Below are 25673 nucleotides of genomic sequence, written 5' to 3'. Positions count from 1 at the left end.
CCCAGTTGGAACTGCCCTGTTCTAACTAACAGAGGAAGACACTGACCATATTCATCCATAACAACTAGGCTGGGTTGTAGGTCATGGATGGTCCTATTATCTTGTTGATAATATATTGCTTATGTTTTATAAAATGAATGCTTTTATTCCAGCTGCAGTCATTATCATTAATGGAAATGAACAATTTAATATGCAGAGTTCTTTTTCACAGATTTGTTGAGTTTTTTCTATTAGATGAACTGACCTCTGGTTGCCAGCACTACTATATAATTTGCCTCACCAAACCCACTATTGAAAGATAAGTACATGCACTGAAAATGCAATAATCTCCAGAAAAATGTACATTGGCCTATCTGCCCTAGTCCAAATGGAGATAGCTTCTGTAAAAAATTGGTCAAGAGACGGGGGGGTGTATGTGGGTGAGTGTGTGATGCTAAGCAATTTATTGCTAGGTGGCTTTTCTTTTTGGTGATAACAAGAGAAGATGAATAATTTACTTTGTAACTAACCCTCAGCAAGAACAGGAGACATAGGTACAAGTTTATCCTGACACATTTTGCATTGCTCATTCCTGCGTCATTGCCATGACTTGCAAAATATGCTTTACAACATTCAGAGATAATTAATCAATAAAATGAACTGGAGAAATGAAACAGAAAACAAAACACCCAAATCAAAATATAAAGGGAATTCAGTTATTAATCATTAGCTATTCCTAATGCTAATAATTAGCTGTTCCATTTTATGCTGCTCATTGAAGACAAATGAAGTGTACAGATCTATACATATATATATGTTCAACACACAAATATTTGAATTTAATAGTGACTGTGGCTCAGTGCTTCTGTGTACCATCTCTATACAAATTTTATTTCAGCTCTTTTGTCTCTTGCTTGAATTTGGAGAAAGTGAAGATGGAAGAGACACAAAGATATCTATAGCAACCCAAAATTGTTCCTAGCAGTAAAATATATTCTTAACTGCATTGTCTGCCATAGAGTTAAATTATTTGTATGATGACAATTCCATAAACTCCTGGACACGTAAGACAGACATATCAATATTTTTCAACTAATATTAAACACAACTATAAAATATCTTTCCATAAATATCTCATTAGCAAAATATAATTTAAGTTTTGTTTTCAATTAACCAATTTAAAAACTTAATGCAGATTAAAATTATTACATAAAAGACTTGCAAATGAGCAAAAATACTTCAAATTTTCTTCTATTTACAAAGGTTTAGTATTGTAAGGAACACGCTAATGGTTTAACTAGCTGAAACAATACAGTAAGAACATTTACTGTTCCAATGATACAATCAACACGCTTCAGTTACTTTCTTAATATGGCTAAAGGTAATCACTGAAGTAACTTTTTTCTAGCTCTTTCTTAGCCACTCCATTGTCTGTCTTTTTAAATAAAGGGTGAATATTTGTTTACTTTAGATAGTATGATTAAAAATGTAAAACTTTTCAGAAATTTATTATAGGAACTTCAGAGAAACAGAAATTTAAAGTGCATTTGTACATCTTCACTATTGTAAGTAATGCTACCCCGCCCACCTCTCTGAAGATCTGCAATGTGGAGAAAGTATAGCCAAACCAAAAGAATCCTTCGTTCTAGGATGCATGCCAGCTAGAGAGACTAAGTTTCAGAACCAGGCTAATATAAGAACAAACACTAGATGACCCTGAGAAGCGGAATAATGGAAAATGTGGAAACTCAAAGAACAGAGTTGTGAGTTCAAGACTTAGGACATTAAAACCAAAATAATCTGTTATAAATTCTGAGGTAAGAGCTAGGAAGTATCTTAAGGAAAGAATAAGAATGGAAGGTCCAGGTATGCTAAAAGTGACCAGTGTTAAAGCACAAGAACAATCTAGAAGTTTATAGAGGTTTATACACAGGAAGAGAGAAGTACTTAAGCTGCTAGGCAATAAGGCAATATATCTTAAAAATGCTAAAGAAACAGTATTTACATTGCCTGAAGCATTTCTTTTTAGGAATAAGAAACTGATGATTTCTTATAAGATTCTCAAGAACTTGTACCAGCTGTAAACAGTCTTGAGGAAGCTTTTCTGTAGTTTAGTGAGTTCATCTCCACATCAAAACCACTGGGTCCACTGACATCTTCCATATTCCAGAAAATAAATGTGCTTGAAGACCAACAAATTGGTCAGCTATAGGTGATTTCAAAGATTTTTTTTCAAATGCCTCTCAAGTGCACAAGGCTAAGAGTTAGTATAAAAAATGTTCAGAATATCATTGCTGATTACCTAAAACAAATATGGAGAGAAACTTAAACTTCCCAGGGAAGTCTATAGCAGCTGAATGCTTTTGCCATTGCTAAATTTTGTCCACTGTGAAGTCCAAAACCCCAGACTGCCATAGTAGGTTTCATTTATTTAACTAAACTGCTTTGTTTTTCCCAACTTTCAGTTAAGTGTAACTACCACTACTACATCTGACTCAAGATGTCACAGTATTCAAAAACTACTTACTAAAGCTAAACTTCAAGCTTTGTATTTGACACCTTCCACAATGACATACAACTTGTGATTCACAATAGTTTAGATACTTTTCACTGAAAGAGGAGTGCAAGGTGTTTTTTTCTCTACTCCTTTCCTTAATCCTTTAAAAGGTTAGTCTTTCAATACCCCAAACCCTGCTCTTCTCTTCAGCTCATGTTGCAAACTTTAGGACTTCAGGCTACGAGCCACAGATACTCTGACCTTTCCTCCACACCTGCTGGGTCTGGGGTACTATCCCTAGGTGTTCCTCACTAGCTTTTCTTGAGAGGATTTTTTTAGGTCTGCCCCGATAATTTAAAAGTCGCTCATGCCTTTTATCTCCTTTCCAAACAGTTCTAAGTGAATAGTTGTAACTAGGGAGCTTGTTAGTCTGGTTTTCACAGGCTAACTTCTTCTGCTAATGTAAAAAGGGTCAGCAAGATTAATTAACATGTAAGACAACTTGCTAAAACCATTTTATAGCCTTGCTTCTAGTTTTTTTTTCTTTTATTCTTGTATAGCCATTGATCAAGAACTAAATTCTGTTAGAGAATCAATAGCTGGAACAGTTTCTACATTTTCAAATGCAAAGGTGCAATTAATAACTTAATAATTAGATACGTAGGATATGCATGATTGCACATGATTGCTGAAAGGCTTAAAGAAAAGAAGAGCATGAATACTGAATCGAGTAAGAACAAGCTTTGACATCAGCTTCAGGAATAACAAGGTATTCACAAAGCAAAGAAAAGAAACCATGTAATTTCTTTTGCTAATCCATAACTCCCTTTTGTCATGAACCAACCACTCCTCCATCAGAGGCTCTGGCACAAGCAATTAAACACGCATTCAGTTTTGTACAATGGACTGACCCAGCTTTTGCATCACAGATACAAACGCATCTCATTCCTGTTGTAGTTTAACAACTTCATGACCTCTAAAGGCAAAAAAAAAAATCCATTTCTTTCCTTCCAAGCATGTTGTTCTGTTTCTATTTAGGAGTCTTTGTATGCTTCCCCCAGCCAATCTCTCACCCATGTTTACTGCTTTCTCTCAGCCCTCCCTTTGCACGTTTCCCCACCCTCCTCGCAGGATGTATTTCTAGAAGCTGGGTTCTCTCCTACACAGGTCATCTCTCCTCATGCTGTGAAACAGCAAGCCAACCATACAGACACAGATGAGGGCACATTGAAAGAAAAAAATAGCCATTTGCTATTAAAAACCCCCAAAACGCCTCCACCACAAGCAAACTGATTCTGATGCCATTAATGACCTATGCTTTCACAGATGCACATAAACCAACACAAAAAGAGAGAAAAGAGAAAAGAAGTCTTCCTAATTTAAAGTATGTTGATGCATATTTGCAAGATTTTAATCTGATTAAAAACTTTTCACCATAATAGTGCTCACACAATGATTTTTAAATATTTGAGAATAAGACATTACTCCAGAACATTGTAGACAAAAACATATGTCATCTTAAAAATATTCTCCTCATTAAACACAAGATTTTTAGTCTGACCCTTTTCAAAAAGCTTGACTATTTTTTGTCTATAAAGGAAAAATACATGTTGTATAGTACTTCTTTAGACAATAGCTAAGTATTTGTGGACAATATAGATAGCAGAATTTAAAGGGTTTCCATCTGCTCCTCTCCTTGTTAAAGATAAAGAAAAGGGTATCAAAGTGTACCAAAGGTACAAACAATTTGAATTCTTGTACTCCTTTTTTCACTGGAGAGATAAGTCAGGAAATGCTTTCCTAATGCCAATCATTTCATAAATGGAAAGTTTAAGCTATTTCCTTCTAATTCAGCATCTCCTTTGGAAAGGCACATTCACCTCTATCTCTGCACACAGGTCACTCAAACTTTGGGAACACAGACCTCCCGCCACGTAACCTTGCTGTGCATCTGCTGCACATACATTCACCCAGATTAATTTCCTTCTCTCTTCACTGTCTTTTGACAACTTTACAAATCTGACCACTTTTTAAACTACCATTTTCCCACTGCATATGAACTACAAGGGACAAATCTTTCTTTCTTGACAGGAATTTTCATTTTAACATCAGATTTTGAATTCTTACCATGGTCTCTGACTTCAGACATGACGAGTTCACTGGTCCCATTCTCTCTTGGGTCATCCTGTCCTGCGGACACGTAGTTGTCCATTGTGGCAGGCTGAGAATGAATGCGGTGTTTTGAAGTCTGCTCATCAGATTCCTTAGTCAAATGATAAAACAGCATAGAGAAACAGGAACAAAGCTTTCAGCAGGATCACAACACAATGGTTACCCTGATCTATAACAATGCCTGGGAGTTGTATTAGGCAAATACTAAAATAAAATCCTAACATTTTGGTAAATGATCAGTGGTGACTCAGCCATAAGAAGAAGCAGGTTTAATATATATTTTTTTTCTCTAGACACAATGTAAAATGGAAACCAGAGGACATGGAAAAGAAAAGATAGAATACAAAGCACACAAAAAAATTTCCTGTGATGAATTCACCAACTATTTCCAAACTGACCCTTTTCTTTCTACAACAGGATGTGGTGCTAGAATTGAACTGGCTCATTTCTGCTGCAGATAGCTTAAAAGCAAAGGACAACTTATTCTGGGATTTATTCCAAGGCTTCATTCTTACTAGAAAGCCAGTTGAAGAGTTAATATGCTTAACCAAATGAAAGGAACCCTCAGCCACACCAAATTAAAATGTTTAAAGGATTACCATTCTAAACATCTTGAAAATAAATGTATTTTGAACTCTGGTGTCATATAGTCAGTAAAATCATTTCAGAGAGCAGATTTAGATTTAAGTCAAATTAAGAAAAGGTAACTTAAAAAACAAAACTGTGCAAAGAATAAAGAGCTTGTTGAATCATATGTGAATAACTGAATGTACTTTGCCTCATCCTAGATCAACAGGTTTAGCTAAGCAGTTCAGATTTTGATGCACTTCCCAGTTATTAGTCTCAGAACAGGCCTGTGCCTCTAGTGCTGAAGAAACTATGTGGGAAACAGAAAAGTGCTATACACTGGGTGCACATATAAATGAGATGTCCAAAACAATAGCCCAGACTTACATGTAGGACATTGACATTCAGCTGCTGAAAATTATGGGACCTGAATTCTTGCATTCTTTTGATATTTTCTTGATATTTTTCTTCTGCCAGCTGCCTGTAAATACAGAATGCTTGTATTTAGAACGTGATATCAGGGCATGCATAAAGGGATCTTCTAAAAGCAGACATGGAAAAACAAATTCCATACTGAGATTTTCATGTTGCCAAATATTCATGGCATCTATTCAGGTTTTAATGAATGCAAAAAGAGATTTCAGACCTTATTTCTAAACCCTATTATATTTTACTTTCACAGCTTGCATAACATAATTAAGAAATAGTAAATTATTAGTACCAGTCTTTTCTAGTTCTTCCAAGGTCTTAAATACTTTGGGCTTTATTCCACCACGTAGTGCAGGGACCTTTCAGCTGTAGACAGGCATGCAACATTTGTGTGCTATGAACTCTTCCTCTGGGGGACAGTTGGTAACTGTGGGTTTCTGTGTGGAACCACTTAAGACAGATGCTACATTAAGCAGTCTTCCCAGCTTCCATTAATATATTCCCTTCCCACCCATCTCTAGATTTGCACTGCTGGAAGCAGATCTCCAGTTGGAGAAGGTACAGTTTTTGCATTGTTTCCAACATTTTCAGACAGAGTCAGCTGACAATGATCTAGAGCTCAATGTTGATCCATTTTAAAGATTCATGACTGAGAACAAGGTCTGAATATTAATGTTGCCTTCATATTACAAAACAAATATATTCCACTTTAGTTTTGAGAGGAAGAAAAAATGTGAAAATCTCATCAGAAAACATCAAAATGTGAGAAAGCAATGAAAATGAAAAAAAATCAAAGCGATCTTGCAATTAATATTATTTCCTGATCTCCATTCATTTTTAAAAAGTGAAAGAGACAGACTTTATATTTATAAATTTCATATTAGTACACAAATTGGCTTACCATATTACCAAAAGTACCATGCAGAAAAGGTGTTAAATTTAATACTTTTATACAGTGGTTTCAGTTCAAGTAAAGGTTTTTTTTTAAATGAGAATCAATTTATGTATGCCAGTCAGACACAGGTGCTCTTCAGACATGTTTTCCAAAAGGCCATGAAGGTCTTAGTTCTTTGCTCCAAATGTGTCATTAAAACAGTATATTCTGGTTTTTATTAAAAAACCCCAAACAAAGCCTTTCGGTTGTTTCTCATATTATATCAGAATCTGTACCTAGTCTCTTCCAAAACATTTTATTATGCCTCACTTAATGAAAAAACCCATCAATCAAAGACGTTACAACACATCCATTATACCCATTTGATCCTTTGACAAGACTATCTATCCTCTGAGTATTAACAGCTGTTGGAAAACCTCTGAGGCCAAAACAATTGACAAAAACTGGATTGTAACTAAATGTCTGACTCCTTAGACCATGCAATTCTTAACATCAACAGTCATTAAAAAATAGTCTCTTATTGTAACACATTTGAAAATCTCTCACACTTATTTAACTAGAACCATGGTACTCAAAGCACCAGTTTTGGGTTAATGTTCTAATTTTTTTCTTCCCTACACAAAAAATCAGTGTGATTTATTGTCACCCAAAATCCTCATTGACTTTGAGTAGCTAAAGACCCATACTATTTTTATTTCTACCTTGACAATTCTAACTTTCCCATCAGACTGTTGAGTGGGGAAAATTGCATGGTTTGGGCACAACTTACTTCAACTTCTTTGCTTTCTCATCTGCAGCGTTTAACTTCCTCAGCCGCATTCGTTCCCGTGGTGTCATTTTCTGAACTTCAGAAAGTTCCTGCAGAGTTTGCAAATGAACTTTCTTCTGCCTGAAATTGAATGCAAGCAAACCCATCTTCACATAAAAATGTAAATATTCCGTATTTTGACTGGATATTGAAACACAGTGACATTTCAAATGGAATAATTACAAAGTCTCTGGAACTATATCAGACTAAATAGACTTTAGTTTGGAAAGTAAATGCCTCTTTAAATTGAAATATTTAAACTTGCATTTGTGAAGAAGGTGATTCATTTCAGGTGAAGATGGAAAAAGGCAGATTCATCTCCTTAAAAGAATAAATATTGAAGCACAGTGAAATATTTACCCTGCTGGACTTCATTATTGGGCATATTCCAAGTACAAAGGTAGTCATAAAATGAGAGCTTGTATATTTTACATTGATTGCTACAAGCTGTCTGGAATAAATGAGAATATTTATGTGTCTTTAATGACAGATACAATTATAATGTTATCCTCTTGAATTTCTGGTCCTAATCAATAATAAGAGTTCACAGTAAAATGGTCTCCATAGACCATATCTGAAAGCTGACCATGAATTACTGACTTATGTATTTCAGCTGTATTTATCAACCTAGGAGAATAAAATAAATCCTTCATCAGAAAAAGGATAGTAATCTCAGATTTTTTTCTCATATCCTACAGTAATTAAAACAAAAATTAAACCCTAATTTGAAATGTCTTGGCAGTCTCCTTTCCCTTACACAATATTTATCTATTACACCATGTATGTAAAATACCAAGTGTCCATTTCAAATTACTGTTTATGCTCTTAGGAGATAAATTCACTTCTGATAATCTAAGAGGCCAGGTTTGTAACCATACAAATTGTAACACTCCTTCTGGACTATCAATTGGAAATCAGGATTTTAATAAATGAGCAGAAAAGACTCATTATGTTTTTCAAATAGTGCAAAGATATGAATATTACTGTGAAATATGAAAGATTAAGGACAAAGACAAGGAGAGTTCAATTATTCATAAGAATGGAACTAACTCTTCAAGTATGAATAATGTAGACATATTTCTTGTCTCCTGTAAAAAACTCTAATTTAAATTAAAATAATCTCGTGGGGAAAAAAGTAATTTTTCATTCAAGTTGAGACTGAACTTGTACAGCCTTATACTTACTTGAATATTTAAAATTTATAACTTGAATGGGAATAGATTAAAATAAACCATCAGAGGCCTTCACTTGAAGAAACTAGACTCAACCTTTTGCTTTGCATGGCAAAAAGAATTCCTGGTGAGAAAAGAGTAAACATGACTATAAAGTACTAATGGTTGAGGAGAACACTATAGGAAGCAATTGTTTGTACTCTCACTGGGACGAGAGTATTGCTGCAGAACAGCAGATGTGGGGAATTCACCATGTTTAATTTTTTTCTCCTTCCTTTTTCTGTTCTCTGTCATTTTTCAGGTATTTGTAGTTGATTTTGCTTACCTCTTTAGATCTGGGAATGCAGGAATTATTTGGCATTTTGCTTACCAGTGACAATACAGGCAGCCAATGTTCTCATAAGTACAATTAGAGTCATTATAAAATTATGACTTCTTGCATATTCCAAACACTTGGACAAAAATAATCACACTGTAGCACAAGTGAGGATAAGCTGCAGTAAAGCTACTCCTAGGATTTTTTTCTCTAATTGATGCCCTGAATTTTGAAACCTCAAGATAAATTGACATTCATTGATTCACAATTTATAGGAACTCTGGACCCCTACAAAGAAGTAGATTTTTCTGTCAGAGTCCAGGACATCCCTCTGGCTGCCTCGGCTGTCTCGAGACCCCGGCATGAAGTCAGAAAGACCTGTGGCTTTGATTTTAGCCCATGGAAAAAACTGCCAGCTTTGTATGAGGAATTACAAGACACAAGGGTTTGAGTAGTGTGATAGTTGAATTAACACAGGGTGAAAAAGTAGAATTTTGGGGTTTTGAGAATGGGGCTCAGGGAGAAAAGATGGAGGGATTTGGGCATGTCCTGACCTTCTCCTTCTTGCCCTCCATGTCTTGGTGTGATGGTGACACTTTCCTATTGGTTTAAGGTAGAGACTCACTGTCTAACATAAATGATAGATATTGGCACATTATTGTAAAGATAGTACACATAGTGTTTGGTAGAAAATGTAAACACTGCCTGAGAGGGCAGACAGAATGCCATGGCCAACCTGCTAGACAGAGCTCAGCAGGTCAGAGAAAGAATGTTATAGATAAGGAAAAATAAACAACCTTGAGAAGCTGACCCTACGCATTCAGACCTTTTCTTTGGCTGCGCAGGCTGGGAAACAAGGACTTTTACAGTCTTGGGGTCACCTCGACATCACGGACCCTGAGAATTTTCTATTTCTTTCTAACAACAGTATAAGAGCATGGTGTTTGCAGTTAGAACTACTTGCTCTTCCTCTTAAAGACTTCAAACTTGATTTTGAAAAAGAATACTTACAGATTCTAGGATATACATAAATGTCCTTCCCACATGCTATCTCTGTCAAAAATTATGTACATTTGGAAGGTGATGAGACTCAATACATTCATGCTAATGACAATGGATCAGGTATAGAATAAAGTATATATTTTGCAAAAAATACACAGTGGTTTTATCAGTGGCTTCATCTAGAAGCATGAGCATATTTGAAGTCTGGATATATTTCTGCAAGTAACAGTACTGCTTTCCAAAACAGATACAATGGTTTTGGTGTATACAGATAATCTGAAATCTTGTGCCTGCAAGGTAAAAGCAAGAATTAAAAGCTTCTTTAAAATTTTCATAATCTGTGTGTCAAAAGCATTAAATACTGAATATAATTCAGATAGAGTTGGCATAATATCTGGGAAACATTTCAGTGCCCCAAAACTATTTATAGGATATCTCTAAGGAGCATCTCTGTAGTTAACTATATTTAATTTGAAAAGGAAGGAATCCTCTCACAATTAATCGAGTTAACTTGAATATATATATTTATTGCTTCATTTTGCATCAAGGCTTGCAAAGTTTCAATAAACTATTTGTACCAAAGGTACCTATTCATACCAAAATGAAAAACTTTGGCCTCACAAAGACAGAGACTCATCTGTCAACAAGAGACATTAAGAAAAGAAGTGACAAGTTGAAACTCAAAACACAATTTGTAGAGATGAGAGCTATAGATACACTGACAGCAGTTAAACTGTGTGAAATGATGTACAAAAGGTTTTGCTATGCTGAATTCAACTGTCTGTACTCTGCTTTCTTCCTACCACTGACAATAAACTACACTTTGTTTCCTCCTGAAGGGAGGCTTTCAAGCTGCAGAATTGGCAGCATCTGCAAAGTGATCACAGCTGCAAAACTGTGGGTCCTGCACAAGAGCAGAGGTCCCAAAAAAAAAGGTGAAAGTCCCATTGCCTCAAAAATGCTGCCAGTTCTGCATTGTTTTAATCTTTATTGCTGTTACCTAATAATTCAATACAAATATCGGAGAGCTGTTAAAATCTTGACAATTATTTAAAGGAAACAAGAAACAGGGATGTTCATTGCTTCCTCACAAGATCACAAACTTCTGATTTTGCTCTTGCTAGCTCCCAAGAGAACAAAACCTGTATATAAAACTCAGGGGTGGGAGCAAAGGGGAGGGTGAGTTGCCCTTGAAAATGCAGAGCTAATTTACACAGGCAAAATGAAAATGTCCATGCTGGAATTTGCTTTAAACATTGCACCGTTGTAATTTAATGTAATTAATTAGTGCAATATATATTCAATGCTTAAGAGAAAGATCATGTGGTATGACACTACTGATGTAAGATCCAAGAAACATCACTACTCTTGATTTCTCATTGAAGTTACAAGATAAAGATAACAGTATCCTACAGAGGCATTAGCTTAATATCAGTTTAAGTATGTACACTTTTAGTTTGGTGTCATTTAGGAAACACAGCTTTTACATTCAATATTTAGTAGGTACAGAAACAGTAGCACTATAAATGATAATGACCTAACTAAAATGACAGCTTAAACCTCCAAAATTTCAGAACAAATGTCATTATTTACATACCAATTGGTACCAAATTAACATCAACATATACAGCAAAAGCATGTGTAATTTATACAGTCATATAATAAAAAATATTTCATCTGCAAATATTTTTTACTCCCTAAATCTTAATTATGTATCTCCCTCATGGGAGAGGTTGTTTTTTTTTTTTATTTCTGGGGAATAGGTTTGTCTAAACATAAAGCACTACGACATTGACACAAGTGTTAATGACATTTTTTGCCAACACTGTAATTTCATATATTACTGCCCATAAAACTGTTAAAAATACTTACACGGCTCCAAAAATGGGAGCAGTTTCTTTCTGACAGTTAAGTGCCTTGTCTTTCACAGTCATGTTTGTGAACTTGTACTGTATTTTCTGCAGGGAAATAAAACAGAAGGGGTATCAAGACTTCATGTAAAGTTATCCAGAATCTTCAGCTACTACCCAATACAATCCTAATATAAAAACTGACCAAGCAGTTTCCTTCCCCACCTTCTCAGAAAGCCAAAAAATACAGGCACTGAGACCTGGGCAAAAAAAGAGCAAAAGGCATTGGTTTTCATTAAAACTGTGACGAACCAGAACAGATCAGAAATATACGTACACAGGCCCAAGTGACCTACTTCTTTTATGCATAAATGTCTAGGTTTTTTATTGCTCATAACATTTAAGAGGGGATGCATTCAGCATATCAAGTGATGAGGGCTTCATTCCCCAGTTATATTTGTACTAAAGCTATGAAAGTCCCCCAGATTAATGCTCCTATAAACAGCTATAAAATTATTTTTTCTCACCGTGTTTTCCCTACCCCCATTTTGCTTTTGCAAAATACATACTCAAATGGCAAGTGTACAGCTACTGCTTTTTCTTACATACCTTTAGCTGTTCATCAATATAAGGGGATTTTAGGATCTCTGCTGCTGCTGGTCTCAATGAAGGATTCTTACTTAACATCCTGAAACATTAAAAAACAAAAGTAGTAATTAAGCAATTGTCCAAACTTACTGAAAAACCTGCTAAACAAGAAAATAACATACCTGCATAGCACAGCATTCAGTTTGCTTGGATATCTATCAGGAAGAGAAGGTGTTTCACCTTCCACAATTTTTAACACAACAGACAAAAAATTCTGTCCAGTAAATGCATGGTTCATACAGCACATCTCGTACAAAATGCATCCCAGAGACCTTGAAGAATAAGCAAGCAGGAATAGTATGTATTATTCACCAGTCCTAATGGCCATCATAAAAGCTCACCAAGTTGAACATTTTAAAATAAATACTCTCATAATAATTTTATATAATGATTGTTCATAACAGTTTGCACTTCAGCTGAGCTCTGTCTGAAGAATGTTTTTTTTAAAAAATAAGGGAGTTGAGTTTTGCAGGCCTTGGAGGATGCTCAGCTCTTTCTCCAGTAAGGGGTGCTGACATGATCAATGATTGACTTGATCAAGGTCATAGAAAATTCTGGTGAGAGCCAGATACAGGCTGATGCTCATTTAAGCAACCAGCTTAAATATTTTTTGTATTTGACTTTTAAAATTTTATAATTTAATCTGTGATTCCAGAAGGAGTATGAAAATAAAGCATAATGTTAAGAAATACGTATGGGTGAATGGCTGTCAGGAAAGCAGCATAAAAATCTTTGGAAGCAAATAATGACCAAAGTTTCATTTATTCATTTTGGTTAAAGAAGAGGAGTTGTTTTGGTCCATCTGGCAATAAAAGAAGAAGAGCAAATAATTTTAAAGCTGAAACCCAGGCTCTACATTCAGTGAAAATAGGGAAGAAGAGAGAGAATTAGGGGGGGACTCCACTCACTGCTACTTTTCAAGCAAGTATGTGAAAACCATTAGCAGAGCATTTTTGCTAAGAACAAACTAAAGAACAATTACTGAGGTAAATAAATTGTTGCCTAGGTTTTTTAAAGATTGAACTGTCAAACAGCTTTCAAACTCTCAAAATCAGTAAACAGAAAGACACAGATGATAATCTGTATTTACAATGTATGTTCAGACTTTGAAACAAGATAATTACCACATGAGAAAATACTTAAGCAAAAAGAACAACAAAAAAACCCTATGTACACAGCATCTGAAAGCATCAAATAAAAATGGAAATCAGCCAGAGAGAAGAAAAAAAGAAGGAAAATCCCAACCTGACAGACAGACTGTACTTATTACTTCTTTTTGCAGAATCAATATGTTTTGGAAGCTGCTTGATTCTGGCAGCTAGAAATTGTTTAATGAGCCATTAGGAACACGGGATTTGACACATCAGGGAAGCTGATTTATTAATCTAGTTTAGTACTCTGACTACACCTGAGGTGGAGAAAGATGAAAAGAATGCTCAAAGCATTCTGCTGCAGACAGAGCTGCTAACAGGCTATCCAGGGAAAATCCCATCTGTCCCATAAAAGAAAAAAACAGGGGAAAAAAGTAAAGAAAAACCAAGGAAAAAGAATAAAGTTTCTTTCTGCAGGATCAAAATCTTTAAAATTAAATAAATACCTCCTAAGCTGAGAAATGCTGCCCTGGGTTCCTGAACAAGGCTATTTCTTCCCAAGAGAGCTGCTGAGCTGCAAACACCCAAAGAAATAACAGGCTAGCTCTTGGCTCAAAACTGCATTTCTCAGTTGTGTTTCTACATTTCTGCTCTAAGTACCTTGTGAGGAGCAGGAGGAAATTGCTTCCCAATTCCCATAAGCAATCCGCACATGATCCAAACATATAATTTAATTACTTTTATAATCTTAGCCTGTATAAGTGCCAATGTTATAAAATTCTAAAATGGTCATTAAACCAGCCAGCCAGCACATTTGCTTTGACAACTCCCTATATTCATGAACGGATTTGACAAAGTTCCCAAAGAGCACATAATTTCAGCAAAATTGTGGCATTTCAAGTTCATGTTGAAGCTACTTATGCTCAATTACATCATAAAATGGAGCACCTGGACAGGCTTCAGTGTGTTCCCAATCTCAACTGACAGATTTCTAACCCCACCCTCTTAGGAGAAACCATCTGAGGTTTTTCTGAGGTTTATGTTGCTTACATAAATATTGTCATTCTTTTAACATCTTCTGATCTTTGGTAAAAAAAAAAAAAACCAACAAATTCTTACAATTCTTGAAAGGTTATAAGATACAAGTTAGCTTTAAATTCAACTTCAAAAGTCAGATAATGTTAATGCATATACCTTTAAGGCTTATATCTCTAAGTCTGATCATATCAGAAGGTCTTAAGAATTCATTGGCTTCAGAATCTGTGAGGAATATGTCTCTGAATTTAATTTCCTCAATACTCAGTCATCAGCCCTGAAATGAGAACTCCCTGCTGCTGTCTTCCTCAGGCCCATCCCCTCAGCCTTCACACTGCTTCATTTTTTGATTGTTAATATTAAAGAAAAAGACAAAATGGGGGGAAAGCACAGACAAACAAGCACAATAAAATGAAAGCCATTTACCCAAACACAACAGACAAATCATCCATCAAAATCTGACAGGACTTGATGGAAGACAGAGCACAATGGATTTACACGTGACCGCAACATCGCTTTGTCTCTGCCATAGCACTGGAGGCACGGCAATGTCGGCCGAGCCCCAACAGCACCAGTGTCACCCAGGGTGTGTGAGGGCAGGAAGGGACACCGGGCCAGGCTCAGCAGCACCTGGGGTCACGCTGGGCTGGGCTGCCAGTGAGCCCCAGTGGCACTCACACATCAGGGACTGAGCCCTGAGCCAGCCTGGCCTCTTGGGCTCTCGGTCTCGCTCAGCTGCCGGCTCTGCTCTGACTCTGCTCCGTCTGCTCCATCCACACTGGGAAGCACCATGGACAGAGGGGGGGGTGAACTCATGGCCTGGCCAGTCCAGGCTCAGGGATACTGAGGAAAACATGTGAGCCAACTTTAATTTGCCTCCTGTGAATCTAGATTTGACATAAAGCCTGGAATAACAAAGAACTCCAGCCCTGACATTTCAACTGAAGAAAACATAAATGCTGACACTTCTCTGAGACCAACTGCAGAACTTCCATGGTGAAAAAAAAACTGTAAAACATGAAGCTTTTCGCTCATCTATTGACCTTGGGCTATAAAGGACAATACTTCCTGTACCAGCTGCTGCACTGTGAATATTCAAGCCAGTTTTGAAAAACCAGTTGCAGAATGTTTCAGTGAACCTGAAAAGCACAGTGTGTCTTTAGAGCACGTCAGCAAAAATTAAGGTCTTTCCAATGAACTGAACAGTGAGAGGATCACAATAACAAGGTAAGATAGCACTAATTGTCTTTTCTAGAAGATATTTTACATTATCTTACATTTAACATGGGGACACTTGTAAGTCTGAATTTTTGTGTGCGAATTTTTTGAGTCCTGCTGGAGATCAGAAAGACAAGTCTGAAGAGAGAATGTCACTTCAGCTACAATAAAAGACTTGGACAACTCCTTGAAATTCCTCAAGGTCAACAAACAGTGCTGTTTAACATCTCTGTCAGCAACACGGACAGAGGGCTGAGTGTATCTTCAGCAAGTTTGCTGACAAGCTGTGTGGTATGGTCAACATGCTGGAAGGAAGTGCTCTCATCCACAGGGACCTTGGTAGGCTGGAGAGGTGGGCTTGTGCCAGCCTTATGGAGTACCAGGCAAATTGCAAGGTCCTGCACTTAGGTCACAAATAGAGACCGGGCAGAGAATGGAAAAACAAGCCTAAGCAGGAGGACATGGGGGATGTTGCTTGATGAAGAGCTCAACATGACTTGGTGATATGTGCTGAGAGCCCAGAAAGCCAAACACATCCTGGGCCACATCAGAAGCAAGGTCACCAGCTGGCTGAGGAAGGAGATTCTTCCCACTATTCTGAGACCTCACATGGAGCACTGCATCTAGCTCTGGGCCCTCAAGATGAGAAGGATGCAGACCTGTTGAGGCAAGTCCAGAGGAGGTACACAAAGATGATCTGAGGGCTGGAACACCCATTCCATGGATTCAGGCTGAGAGAGTCAGGGTTGTTCAGCCCGGAGAAGAGAAGGCTCCAGTGGGACCTTTGAGCACCTTGCAGCACATAAAGTGACAGAGAGACAGAGAGAGACTTTTTACAAAGGTGTGTAATCATAGGACAAGGGGTAACAACTTAAAACTGAGAGAGAGTTCAAGGCCAGGTTGGATGGTACTTTGAACAACCTCATCTAATGGAAGGTGTCTCTGCCCATAGCAGGGGAGTTGGAATGAGATGATCTTTAAGGACCCTTCCAACCCAAAGCATTCTGTGAGTCTTCGATCCTTCATCAGCAACTGAACCTCCTGCACAGTGGCCCAAGGACTTCATCTCACCTGGAGCCTCCAGGGTGGGCTCCCCTGTAAGCTCAGTGTCCTCTTGTCTTTTGACCCCTGTTAAATGGGGCAGAGGAAAAAACATTAAATAGAATAATTGTCAAAAGATTAAAAGACAAGAGTATCAATCAAACACGAGTCCTGATCAGAAGAGTTTCCTGGCTTAAAAAAGGAAGGGGTTTGTGGGCTAGGGAAGTACTGAGTCAGGGCACACCTCATCCTTAGTGCCCCTATAGTGAGGGCCAAGAAGCTCCTGTTGAAGGCAGTTTCATCCTCATGTGAGTGCTCTTGGCAATGCTTTGGAAAGATCACGGAAGGCAGAAAGCACAGAAGAAAGCTGGTAGCTACTGAGTTTGGAATGGGGGGCTTTTTTTTGTATTTTTGTAAATTTTGAAAGTGTGATCAACACAGCATTTGTAAAAGTATTGGACCAAATTCTGATTATGCTTATACTATACAATTTCAATTATCTATATAGATTGACACTAGTAACCATAAACAGAACTTAAACATGTATTTTACTTTTTTTCTGTAGCTATTATATCATAAGATTAATTCTATTTGCACTGCAATAAAAGAAATTATTCCTTACAATAGAAGAGCACAAAAGGCGGGCTTCCCCATCTATTCATTTGTTTTGACATCTTTTGAAATCATATCTCAACATATTTTTATTGACTACATGTATTAGCTGATACTTGCCACATGTGAACAAGAGAGAATCTGACATCAAATCCTTAGCAGTCAGCCTCAAAGGCCATGAGATGAGATTCCTGACATATCCATTGACTGGATTGAATATGTCAACTGAAAAATGGTTGCTACCACTTGAAAATATAGATGATTGTTCTCTACTTTTACAATTATATCCTGCAGCCACGAGTATATTTTGAAAGGCAGAACTGAGATTAAGCTAGAGTAAATTATCAAGCAATCAAACTATATTCTAGAGACCAAATGTTTTACAAAGGAACTTTCCTGGTTTGAAATATTTATTTTAAAAATTAATCTTACGAATAATACCTACAGAAAAAAAACAACATAACAAAACACCTCATAAAAGAAACAAATAAAATAAAATACTATGACAAAATTTAAAAACTCAACACTTTTAATTATCATCTTAAAACATGAGATGCTTTAGGACACACATATATACAAGCCAAATATTTTCACCATTCCAAAAAAATCATTCTTCATCTTAGAAGAATTTGAAGTGTACCTGCACACCTAGAAATTTCCTAAAGTCTTTCAACAGACCTCAGATCCTAAACTTGATCCTTTAATCATCACCTCAGAAGTCATGATCTCAAGAATTTGTGCCATCTAAAAGCAGAACACTTTTCTTTCTACCTTTGAGCATCCTCTAAAACAGAGTGCCTTTTTGTTTCTGCTCAAACACCACAGTTATTATCTTTTCAGCTCCATTTCCAAATACTTCCTTGCTTTTAACATTTGCTAATGTTTTTAAATTTAGTTCCTAAGAAGGTCCTTCCGTTATCCTCTCAGCCAGCATCACTTTTTGCTCATCCACCTAAAAAGTTTCACAGAAAGTTGCTTCTTTCATTTCATCTATCTCAATTCAAGAAAAAATGAGATTTCCTCTTCCTAGAAAAACCTGAACTTTGTCTACAATCATCCTGTATCACATCAGAGACTGGACCCGAATCTTATTCTCCTTCAAAGTCTCAGATAACCCAGAATAAAAGCCAACTACACGCTTCTTAACAAAAAGGCAAGACTTCAGATTGCAACATTTGATCCTAATGTCCTGGAATAGTTTTAGTGGAGATAAATGCCTAATCCAACCAAAATAGCATTATGACTACTCACCAAATGTCAGATTTTGTATTATATCCCTGGTGCTTCAGTACTTCTGGACTCATGTAGTATGGTGTCCCAGTAAAAGTAGTTGCAAGATCACATGAACCCATCAAAAGACAAGAAACTCCAAAGTCTCCTAAAAATATCAGTAGAAACAATAATCTATTAATATAAACATATGTATTAATACAATTTTTTTTTATTGTCAGACATGATAAAGTGACTGTAGATCCAGAAAATTCCACTAGTATTTAAAAAAAAAATGGGAAAAACTATTTTCTGTAATTCTTCAAAACAAAAACACCACAAAAGCATAATATGACAAAACAATGTGGGTTTGAAGAGGCTTCACAAGGTCATCAGATTCAAACACCTGGCCTAAAGTTAAATGGGGCTGCTCAGGTCCAGGTCCAGCCAAGCTTGAAGCATTCTCAAGGCTAGAGGTTTCACTGCCTCTCCTGTGTCTGACTGTCAAACAAATGTTTGACTGCAAATCAAAATGCTATTTCTGACATGATTTTCTTTAAATCTCCTTACTGACAAAATGTCTGTTGGACTGTTCTATCACATGAAATGTATCTTTAAAAGTATGGAAATCTCACCAATTTTAAGATGATTATCTTTCAAAAATATATTCTTGGTTTTCAAATCCCTGTGAAGTATCCGTCTGGAATAGAAAAGGAAATTCAACCTCACCCAACTGGAATCATTCAGAGTCATGTATTAAGTATTTCAGGTATTAAACTTCAGCCCTTTTCAGAAAGACCAGCCCACCACTGCTAGGGTCTAAGTGCCAGGGACAATCTGCCATGGACAATGGCATTAAGGAGCTTCACAGAGGTGCATTCACAGGCACCCACATGCAGGATGACAGCCTAAGCAGGATAATAAAAATATACCTGGGAATCCTAGCTTAAGAATACAGATACAGACATAGCATGAGTTGCAGAGGAAGGGAGCAAGGCAAGTCTTCCTATCTGACTCGTCTTAAGAGCATTACATCTTATTTTCTGCCAGGAGAATGAGATGCCTCATAAGACAATAACGGATGAGAGAAACAGCAAAAAGAGTTTATAATAGCTAAGGGAAGACTCCTATAGAGGAAAAATATTACTTCAAAGACAAATATTCATATAGCCTAAGCTAGTAGTTCAATTTTTTACAGTAAAAGTGTGGAAGATGAAAGAACTTTACAAAGACAAAGATGAAAAGGAAAAGGAACAGAACAATTAGCTTTAACAAACTTATTTTTCCATCAGAGTTTGAAAAAAAACCCGCAACATTATAAGCTACACACCATGTAAGGATATACAGAACCTTCTTAATTTCTACAAGTCTTACATGTGTGACAGAATTTCTGCAGCCCCTTAGGAAAACAAAGTATCTCTGCGGTATACAAAACATATTCTAAATTAATTCTTGTTAACAACTCTTCCAAAAGCATTGTTGCCTATAACCTCACCTAAACTAGAATTTGTCCACTCTTGAAATTATTACTAACACACAGGATTAGTCATCAGCTCCACTCAGGTGGAGGTTAGAATAGCATTTGGTACATACTGGCTACAAAAACTGTATTTGCATTAGCAAAATACAGTCATTCAGCCATTTAGATGATGTAAAGAAAGAAACTGATGCTCTATGATTTTTGAGGGCAGGAAAACTAAATATGGTACTCAATTTCACATTTTTGAGCAGTCCTCAAGTATTATCTAAAATTTGAATTATAAAAGTCTTAGGCACTGACATAAAGAAATTATTTCCAAAACAGTTTCTACATCAAGATTAGAAAATATGTGTTCTACAGCACAACTTAAATGCCCAATTTTGTCCACAACTCCTTTGAAAATATTTTTTGCAAGAGGAAAAAAAAAGAAGCAATTTAATATACTCAGTTCACAAATGAAAAAATAAAAATTTCTATTTTTATGGGTGAAAAACAAAAATTTCTCTTTTTATGGGTGAAGGAAAAGAGTTCTTCATGTTTCTTATAGCAATCTTTTTTAACTTATTTTTTATTTTTTTTTCCTGAAACTAATACTTTTCATTAGAAAATATTTACACACTGGGAAAAATGAAAGTTGTATTAAATATTCCTCCACCATGTTTACAAAATATTGTTTACAAATATTGTTTATAAATATTGTTCTCTATTTGACAACTTCTGTAAGCAATACACATACACTCATACAATACATTAGAGGGAAATTAAACTAAGGTGATATTTGTTATTCTTTCATAAGTATATATATGTCTATATATATACATACACACACTGTTACAGAAATCTTGCTGTGCTGAGATTCATAAGGACTTTTCTTACCATTCATCACACAGATCCTTTAAAAGACCTTGCTTTCACCAAGTTAAATTATTCTTGCATATTGTTGCTGAGAATTGCTAGATTTCAACCTTCTTTTAATAGTATTCCTTTATAGAAATATAATCACAGCATTTTTGAACCTGAAATGTTCCTGAATAGTTATTATTTTAATAACAGGTACATTGAAGTAAAAGAATGATCCAGAAAGCTTTATGTAGCATATTATTTGAAAAGGAGATGAAAAATGATGTTTGGGTCACATTCGTTTGAATTACAATGTAATGTTCCTATAACCTTGCAACATATTGATGGAAATGTAATGTATTTTATTTGCATTACCAAAAATTATAAGATGTTTTCATATATTAATATGACAAAGAAATATTTGGGGTGATATTTTCAGCTTTCTATGATGATATTTCTCACTGCAACCTAACTTACTCTACCATGATATGTCTGAAGATAAACAAGGTACCAGCTGAAATCTTCCCTGAAGAGAATTCTTTAATACTACAAAGAAATTAATATCAAGTCTACACTGTAAATCCAGCAAAAGAAAGAGAGCAACTTTTTTATTGTAGGAAAAGACAGACTTACAAAGGCAACATGAATCAACTGGGGTGGAGCAAAACTTTACCTGATGGATTTACTTGATGGTGGTTATTGAGTAGTTATTTTGGGCAGAAATTTACACTTGAGGACAGTTTCAAATCTGTAAATATACCCATATCTAGTTTTTGTAGAGTACCTGCTTGCTGGCTGGCAGTCACAAAAGAACAGGAGAAGCCCTGAGCAGCAGGCAGCCTCCTTGAAGGAAGCTTTGCCTGCAGCAGAAGGAGCTGCAAGTGAAGCTGAAGTACATCACTGCTGTGAAATCATGCACAATTAGTCTCTCTTTCCTCCATCTGAAGAACTCTGCAGAAGAGCAAGAGGCTCTTTGTAAGTCTGAACCCTGTATTATCTGCTGTTTGCATAAAGAGTAACCTTATAAAAATCTATGCTCCTAAATTCTTCATAAAGGTTAGCAAAATTATGGGTAACATCATGGTCAGCCTTATTCAAATTGAGGTTAAATTAATCAATGGCCTCATTGCCTGATTGCTGTGGGATTAATTTGGTGCACTGACATGCAATGGGCTATGTGTACTATGAGACACTACAGGATGGTTTCATGCTAAAGGTCTCCATCAAGATAAGACCATTGAACTGTGTTCTCTCTTTTACTTTTCCATTTCTTTATATCAGACACATAAGGATCAAATCTGTTTCTTTCTAGATAACTTTGTTTTCAAGTTTCAAGTAAAAAAAAAATTACATTAAGTTTCCAGCATAAGAGTTTTCAAAAAGTGTGGACCTGAAGTTGTTCAAGAAGGATAAGTGAATAAATAGTCTATATTTAAAACCGTAAATAATAATTTTTCCTGCTCTGGGAAAAAAAAAAAAAAAAAAACCATGACATCCACAAAATCTGAGTTTTCTGAGGAATGGTATGGGGAGGACCAACCCCCAGGCTGTAAACACTTCAAACCTCTAATTCTAGGGAAAAGCTTTCTTTGCATTACAATATAATTCAAACATGTATTAGAGCTTTTTTCCATGTCAGTAGAGAAGAAATGATGCATGACTCTTCTACACAGAAAGAGAGGGTTGTTATTATGTTTTAGTATTTAAAATTTCTGTAGGTAGTTTTAAATTATTTTAAGCCTAACCTTTTCCATTTAAGCTACTGTTTGACTCTATACTAATAAGAATAAAGTTATATACACACAGCCAATAACACAAAATATAAATAAATATGTATAAATTTTAAAAAGTTATTTGTAAGTGTCCAGAGAGGTACTATTAGCCATGATTGAAAAGGAGAAAATAAAATCTTGTTTAGAAAATCAAATTGCTTTAATTGGAGAATGAACTGACTTCTCAGGAAACCAAATTTTATATAGATATTTACCAAATAAAGTTTATTTCTAGGATCTCATTTGATTTTAAAGATTTGTTTGAGAACATGTAGAAGATAAGTAAAATAGAGAGAAGAGATAAAAAGGAATAAGAAAATACAGAAAATGAAAGATAAAAAGAATAACTCACAGAATAAAATAAAGTAGTTCAGTTGGAAGGGGCCTATAATGATCATCAGTCCAAATGCAATGTTTATATTACTATGCTGCATTATTCTGCACAATGCATCCCCTAAAGACATATATTAAAGAAGGGATTTTGCTAAAAAAGGGACTTTCCAGGGCACCAAAACTTTTAATGATAAGCTGATAAATAAAGTTCAAGGGAGGGAAAAAAACCCCAAACCACACTGATAGTTTTGTTAAACTGTCAGGACTTTTATTTTCATTTCCCTCTGTTTTTTTGGCCTGAGGTGAATGCTGAAGAGCACAGCATCCCAAGAGACTTCTCTTTGTGTCCTCCCATCACTGGCAGGGCAGCATTTCATGTACAAGCCCTAGATAAATTGGCATTTAGGAACAAAAATGCTCTTGCATCTTGGACACCAATTCACTCTGCCCTTTTCCCTCTACAATCTGACACAGGCAAAAAACTCATTAGGCATCCATCAGTTTAGGTCAAACACATCCCACACACTTAACTTCAGTTCAACTCAGGAGCGGTTGCTCTTGACGACAGGCGACCTCTCTACCTACTGCTTGGTTGCACCTAAAATTCAGGCAAGCAAATTTTGCCTTATCTCTGCAAAGGATGATGTAAGAAGGGACCAGACAGGCATTGTACATGTCCAGCACACTGGCAATAAAGGAAATATTTCCATCACTGCAGTCATCCTGCCTAAATCACACTGCAGGCAAGGGTTACACTCATGAGATGACACGGGGGATATTAATCTATATACATTACCCCTGCTCCAACCATGTGTGATCTCCTCATATCTGGATGACCTGCAGTAATTTCTTAAGTTAATCTTTGATGTGCTGTTAAAAGTGACATCTCTTCTCAAATGTACATAACTCCACTGATTGTATTGGGAGTCTATCAAGCAGGAGGTGCTTCTTGACTCCCCTTTAAAAAGATTACTCTGCTTTAACCTTTTAATCAATTTCCTCCTAACAATATTGAACTATTTCTACTGTGCTCCATTTTCCATTTGGCTCTGAAAAAAAGTGTGTCTAAATGCTGGAAGACATTTACCATTGTACTGCTAGAAGACATAATGCACAATGTTCCTGCAGGGTAGATAATTAATTACACTTGAGGTATCTGAGCTAAACTAACTACAATGTTTGGTGAACAAAACTTTCATTTCTGTTTGAATACCTCCTACTAGTCAGTAACTCCATTCACTCCCCTCCCAGGCTAAATACTCTCATATCAAATGACTGTACCTTTCATGCATATAGTTGACTCCAAGTAACAACTGTATAAACCAGTCTATTATTTGACTTTGAGTGAACATCTTCCCAGAATCTTTGTACTCTTGAATTTTAAAGTCTAGATCTCCACCCTGAAAAATATCACAAGATATTTCTACAATTAAGGTAAATCTCCATCATAGTACAGGACCCCACTTCCTTAGGCCTTCAGGCATCCTATCATGTACGTCTGTAAAAACAATATATGCATGTGAATTCTGAACCAAAAGCACACACAAGTGAGAATGAAAATGCCTGGCTTTGTTGTTTTCTCTTGGTGTTACACAAGATCACCAGTTTCCAACTGTTCTTCCTTCATGTCACCCAACTTCAGCATCTGAGCAGGTCATCCCAAACCTTTACAGGCTACACAAAGGAACACACACCTGTTTAGTGCAATTACCTCTGTCATCTAGCTGTCTACCTTTGGAAGGAATGGATCATGTTGTACAAACACTATTTCTCTGCAAAGATTTATGATGAGGGCCTACATTGACTGGCTATGACATAGACACTTAGGTAGGTAAAATTAATCTGCCCCAACCAGTCTGAATAAGTTAATAAACTTGAGAAAAGCATTTCCACTCCAGTCAAACATTGCACACTCAAGTGGCACTCATTTATTATGTGATAATAACCATGTTAGCACCAAAGCAACCATGTCATTCCCTTAAGAATTAAAATACATTCTCTTTAATTACAATACTTTGCCCTCTTTTAAACTTTTACCAGAAACAAAGCAGATTTAAAGGCTCAAGAATACATAGCATGTGTTATTGTGATACTTCATTAAAACAACAATTGATATTGAAGTAGCACTTGGAATGGAACAATAGGACACACAGCAGGGAGTGCCAATAAACCAGAAAATATATCCAGAAAAAGACTACTTGAAAACTATAATCCAGATATTTGGCAATACCAGTTGTACAACAAGACAATGGAAGAGTATTTAGAGACTTCCAGGAAATCCATTCTTTCTGCTCAAAAATATACAGATGTTAGCTGATGTTGCTACAGTTGTTAGCTGAATGTTTAATCAGTTTATAAAATAAATTAATTTTTTCTACAAGAATGCATACACATTAATGGGAAGCAATATATTGAGGTATCTAACCCCAGAGCAAAGGGACTGTGAGTCTGATTACATTCTAGTGACTAATTACCTTACATCAGGATAGCTTATTACCCATAAATCATTATTTTTACATTATACATTCTACATAAAATCAGAAGCTTTATGTGCCATATACAAGTAACAATTTTGCCTGTACAACTGTACCAGTACCATCATTTCCCATCATCATCCCTGTATTCCTCTGTACTGTTGACTCTTGCCATTTTATGTTGTCTTCAGCATTTCTTGTTTTTCTGTTCCAAACACCACAGTGCTTCACAG

The 25673-nt window shown here is 36.1% G+C and overlaps 1 protein-coding gene across 12 annotated transcripts in view; it reads right to left on the bottom strand.

Moving 5' to 3' along the window:
• Positions 1 to 25673, bottom strand: part of NEK11 (NIMA related kinase 11) — a 121358-nt gene that overhangs the window by 74681 nt on the left and 21004 nt on the right. For 9 of the 12 annotated variants that reach the window (XM_085573260.1, XM_077786888.2, XM_085573262.1 and 6 more), the window contains 9 exons: positions 24248 to 24366; positions 19177 to 19241; positions 18584 to 18710; positions 12458 to 12607; positions 12297 to 12375; positions 11710 to 11795; positions 7309 to 7428; positions 5603 to 5696; positions 4604 to 4739 (listed from right to left, as the gene is read on the bottom strand). In XM_085573260.1, coding sequence (XP_085429386.1) covers positions 4604 to 4739; positions 5603 to 5696; positions 7309 to 7428; positions 11710 to 11795; positions 12297 to 12375; positions 12458 to 12607; positions 18584 to 18710; positions 19177 to 19241; positions 24248 to 24366 — 976 coding nt within the window. The remainder of the gene's footprint in view (positions 1 to 4603; positions 4740 to 5602; positions 5697 to 7308; positions 7429 to 11709; positions 11796 to 12296; positions 12376 to 12457; positions 12608 to 18583; positions 18711 to 19176; positions 19242 to 24247; positions 24367 to 25673) is intronic. The other 3 variants (XM_085573259.1, XM_021543355.4, XM_085573261.1) reach the window with 3 other exon arrangements.

Source organism: Lonchura striata, chromosome 2 (genome assembly GCF_050655825.1).
Source record: "Lonchura striata isolate lonStrDom1 chromosome 2, ASM5065582v1, whole genome shotgun sequence".
In the NCBI taxonomy this organism is placed as follows: Eukaryota; Metazoa; Chordata; class Aves; order Passeriformes; family Estrildidae; genus Lonchura; species Lonchura striata.
Note: the sequence above shows the minus strand (reverse complement) of the source record. Positions and strands in the feature narration are given on the sequence as shown.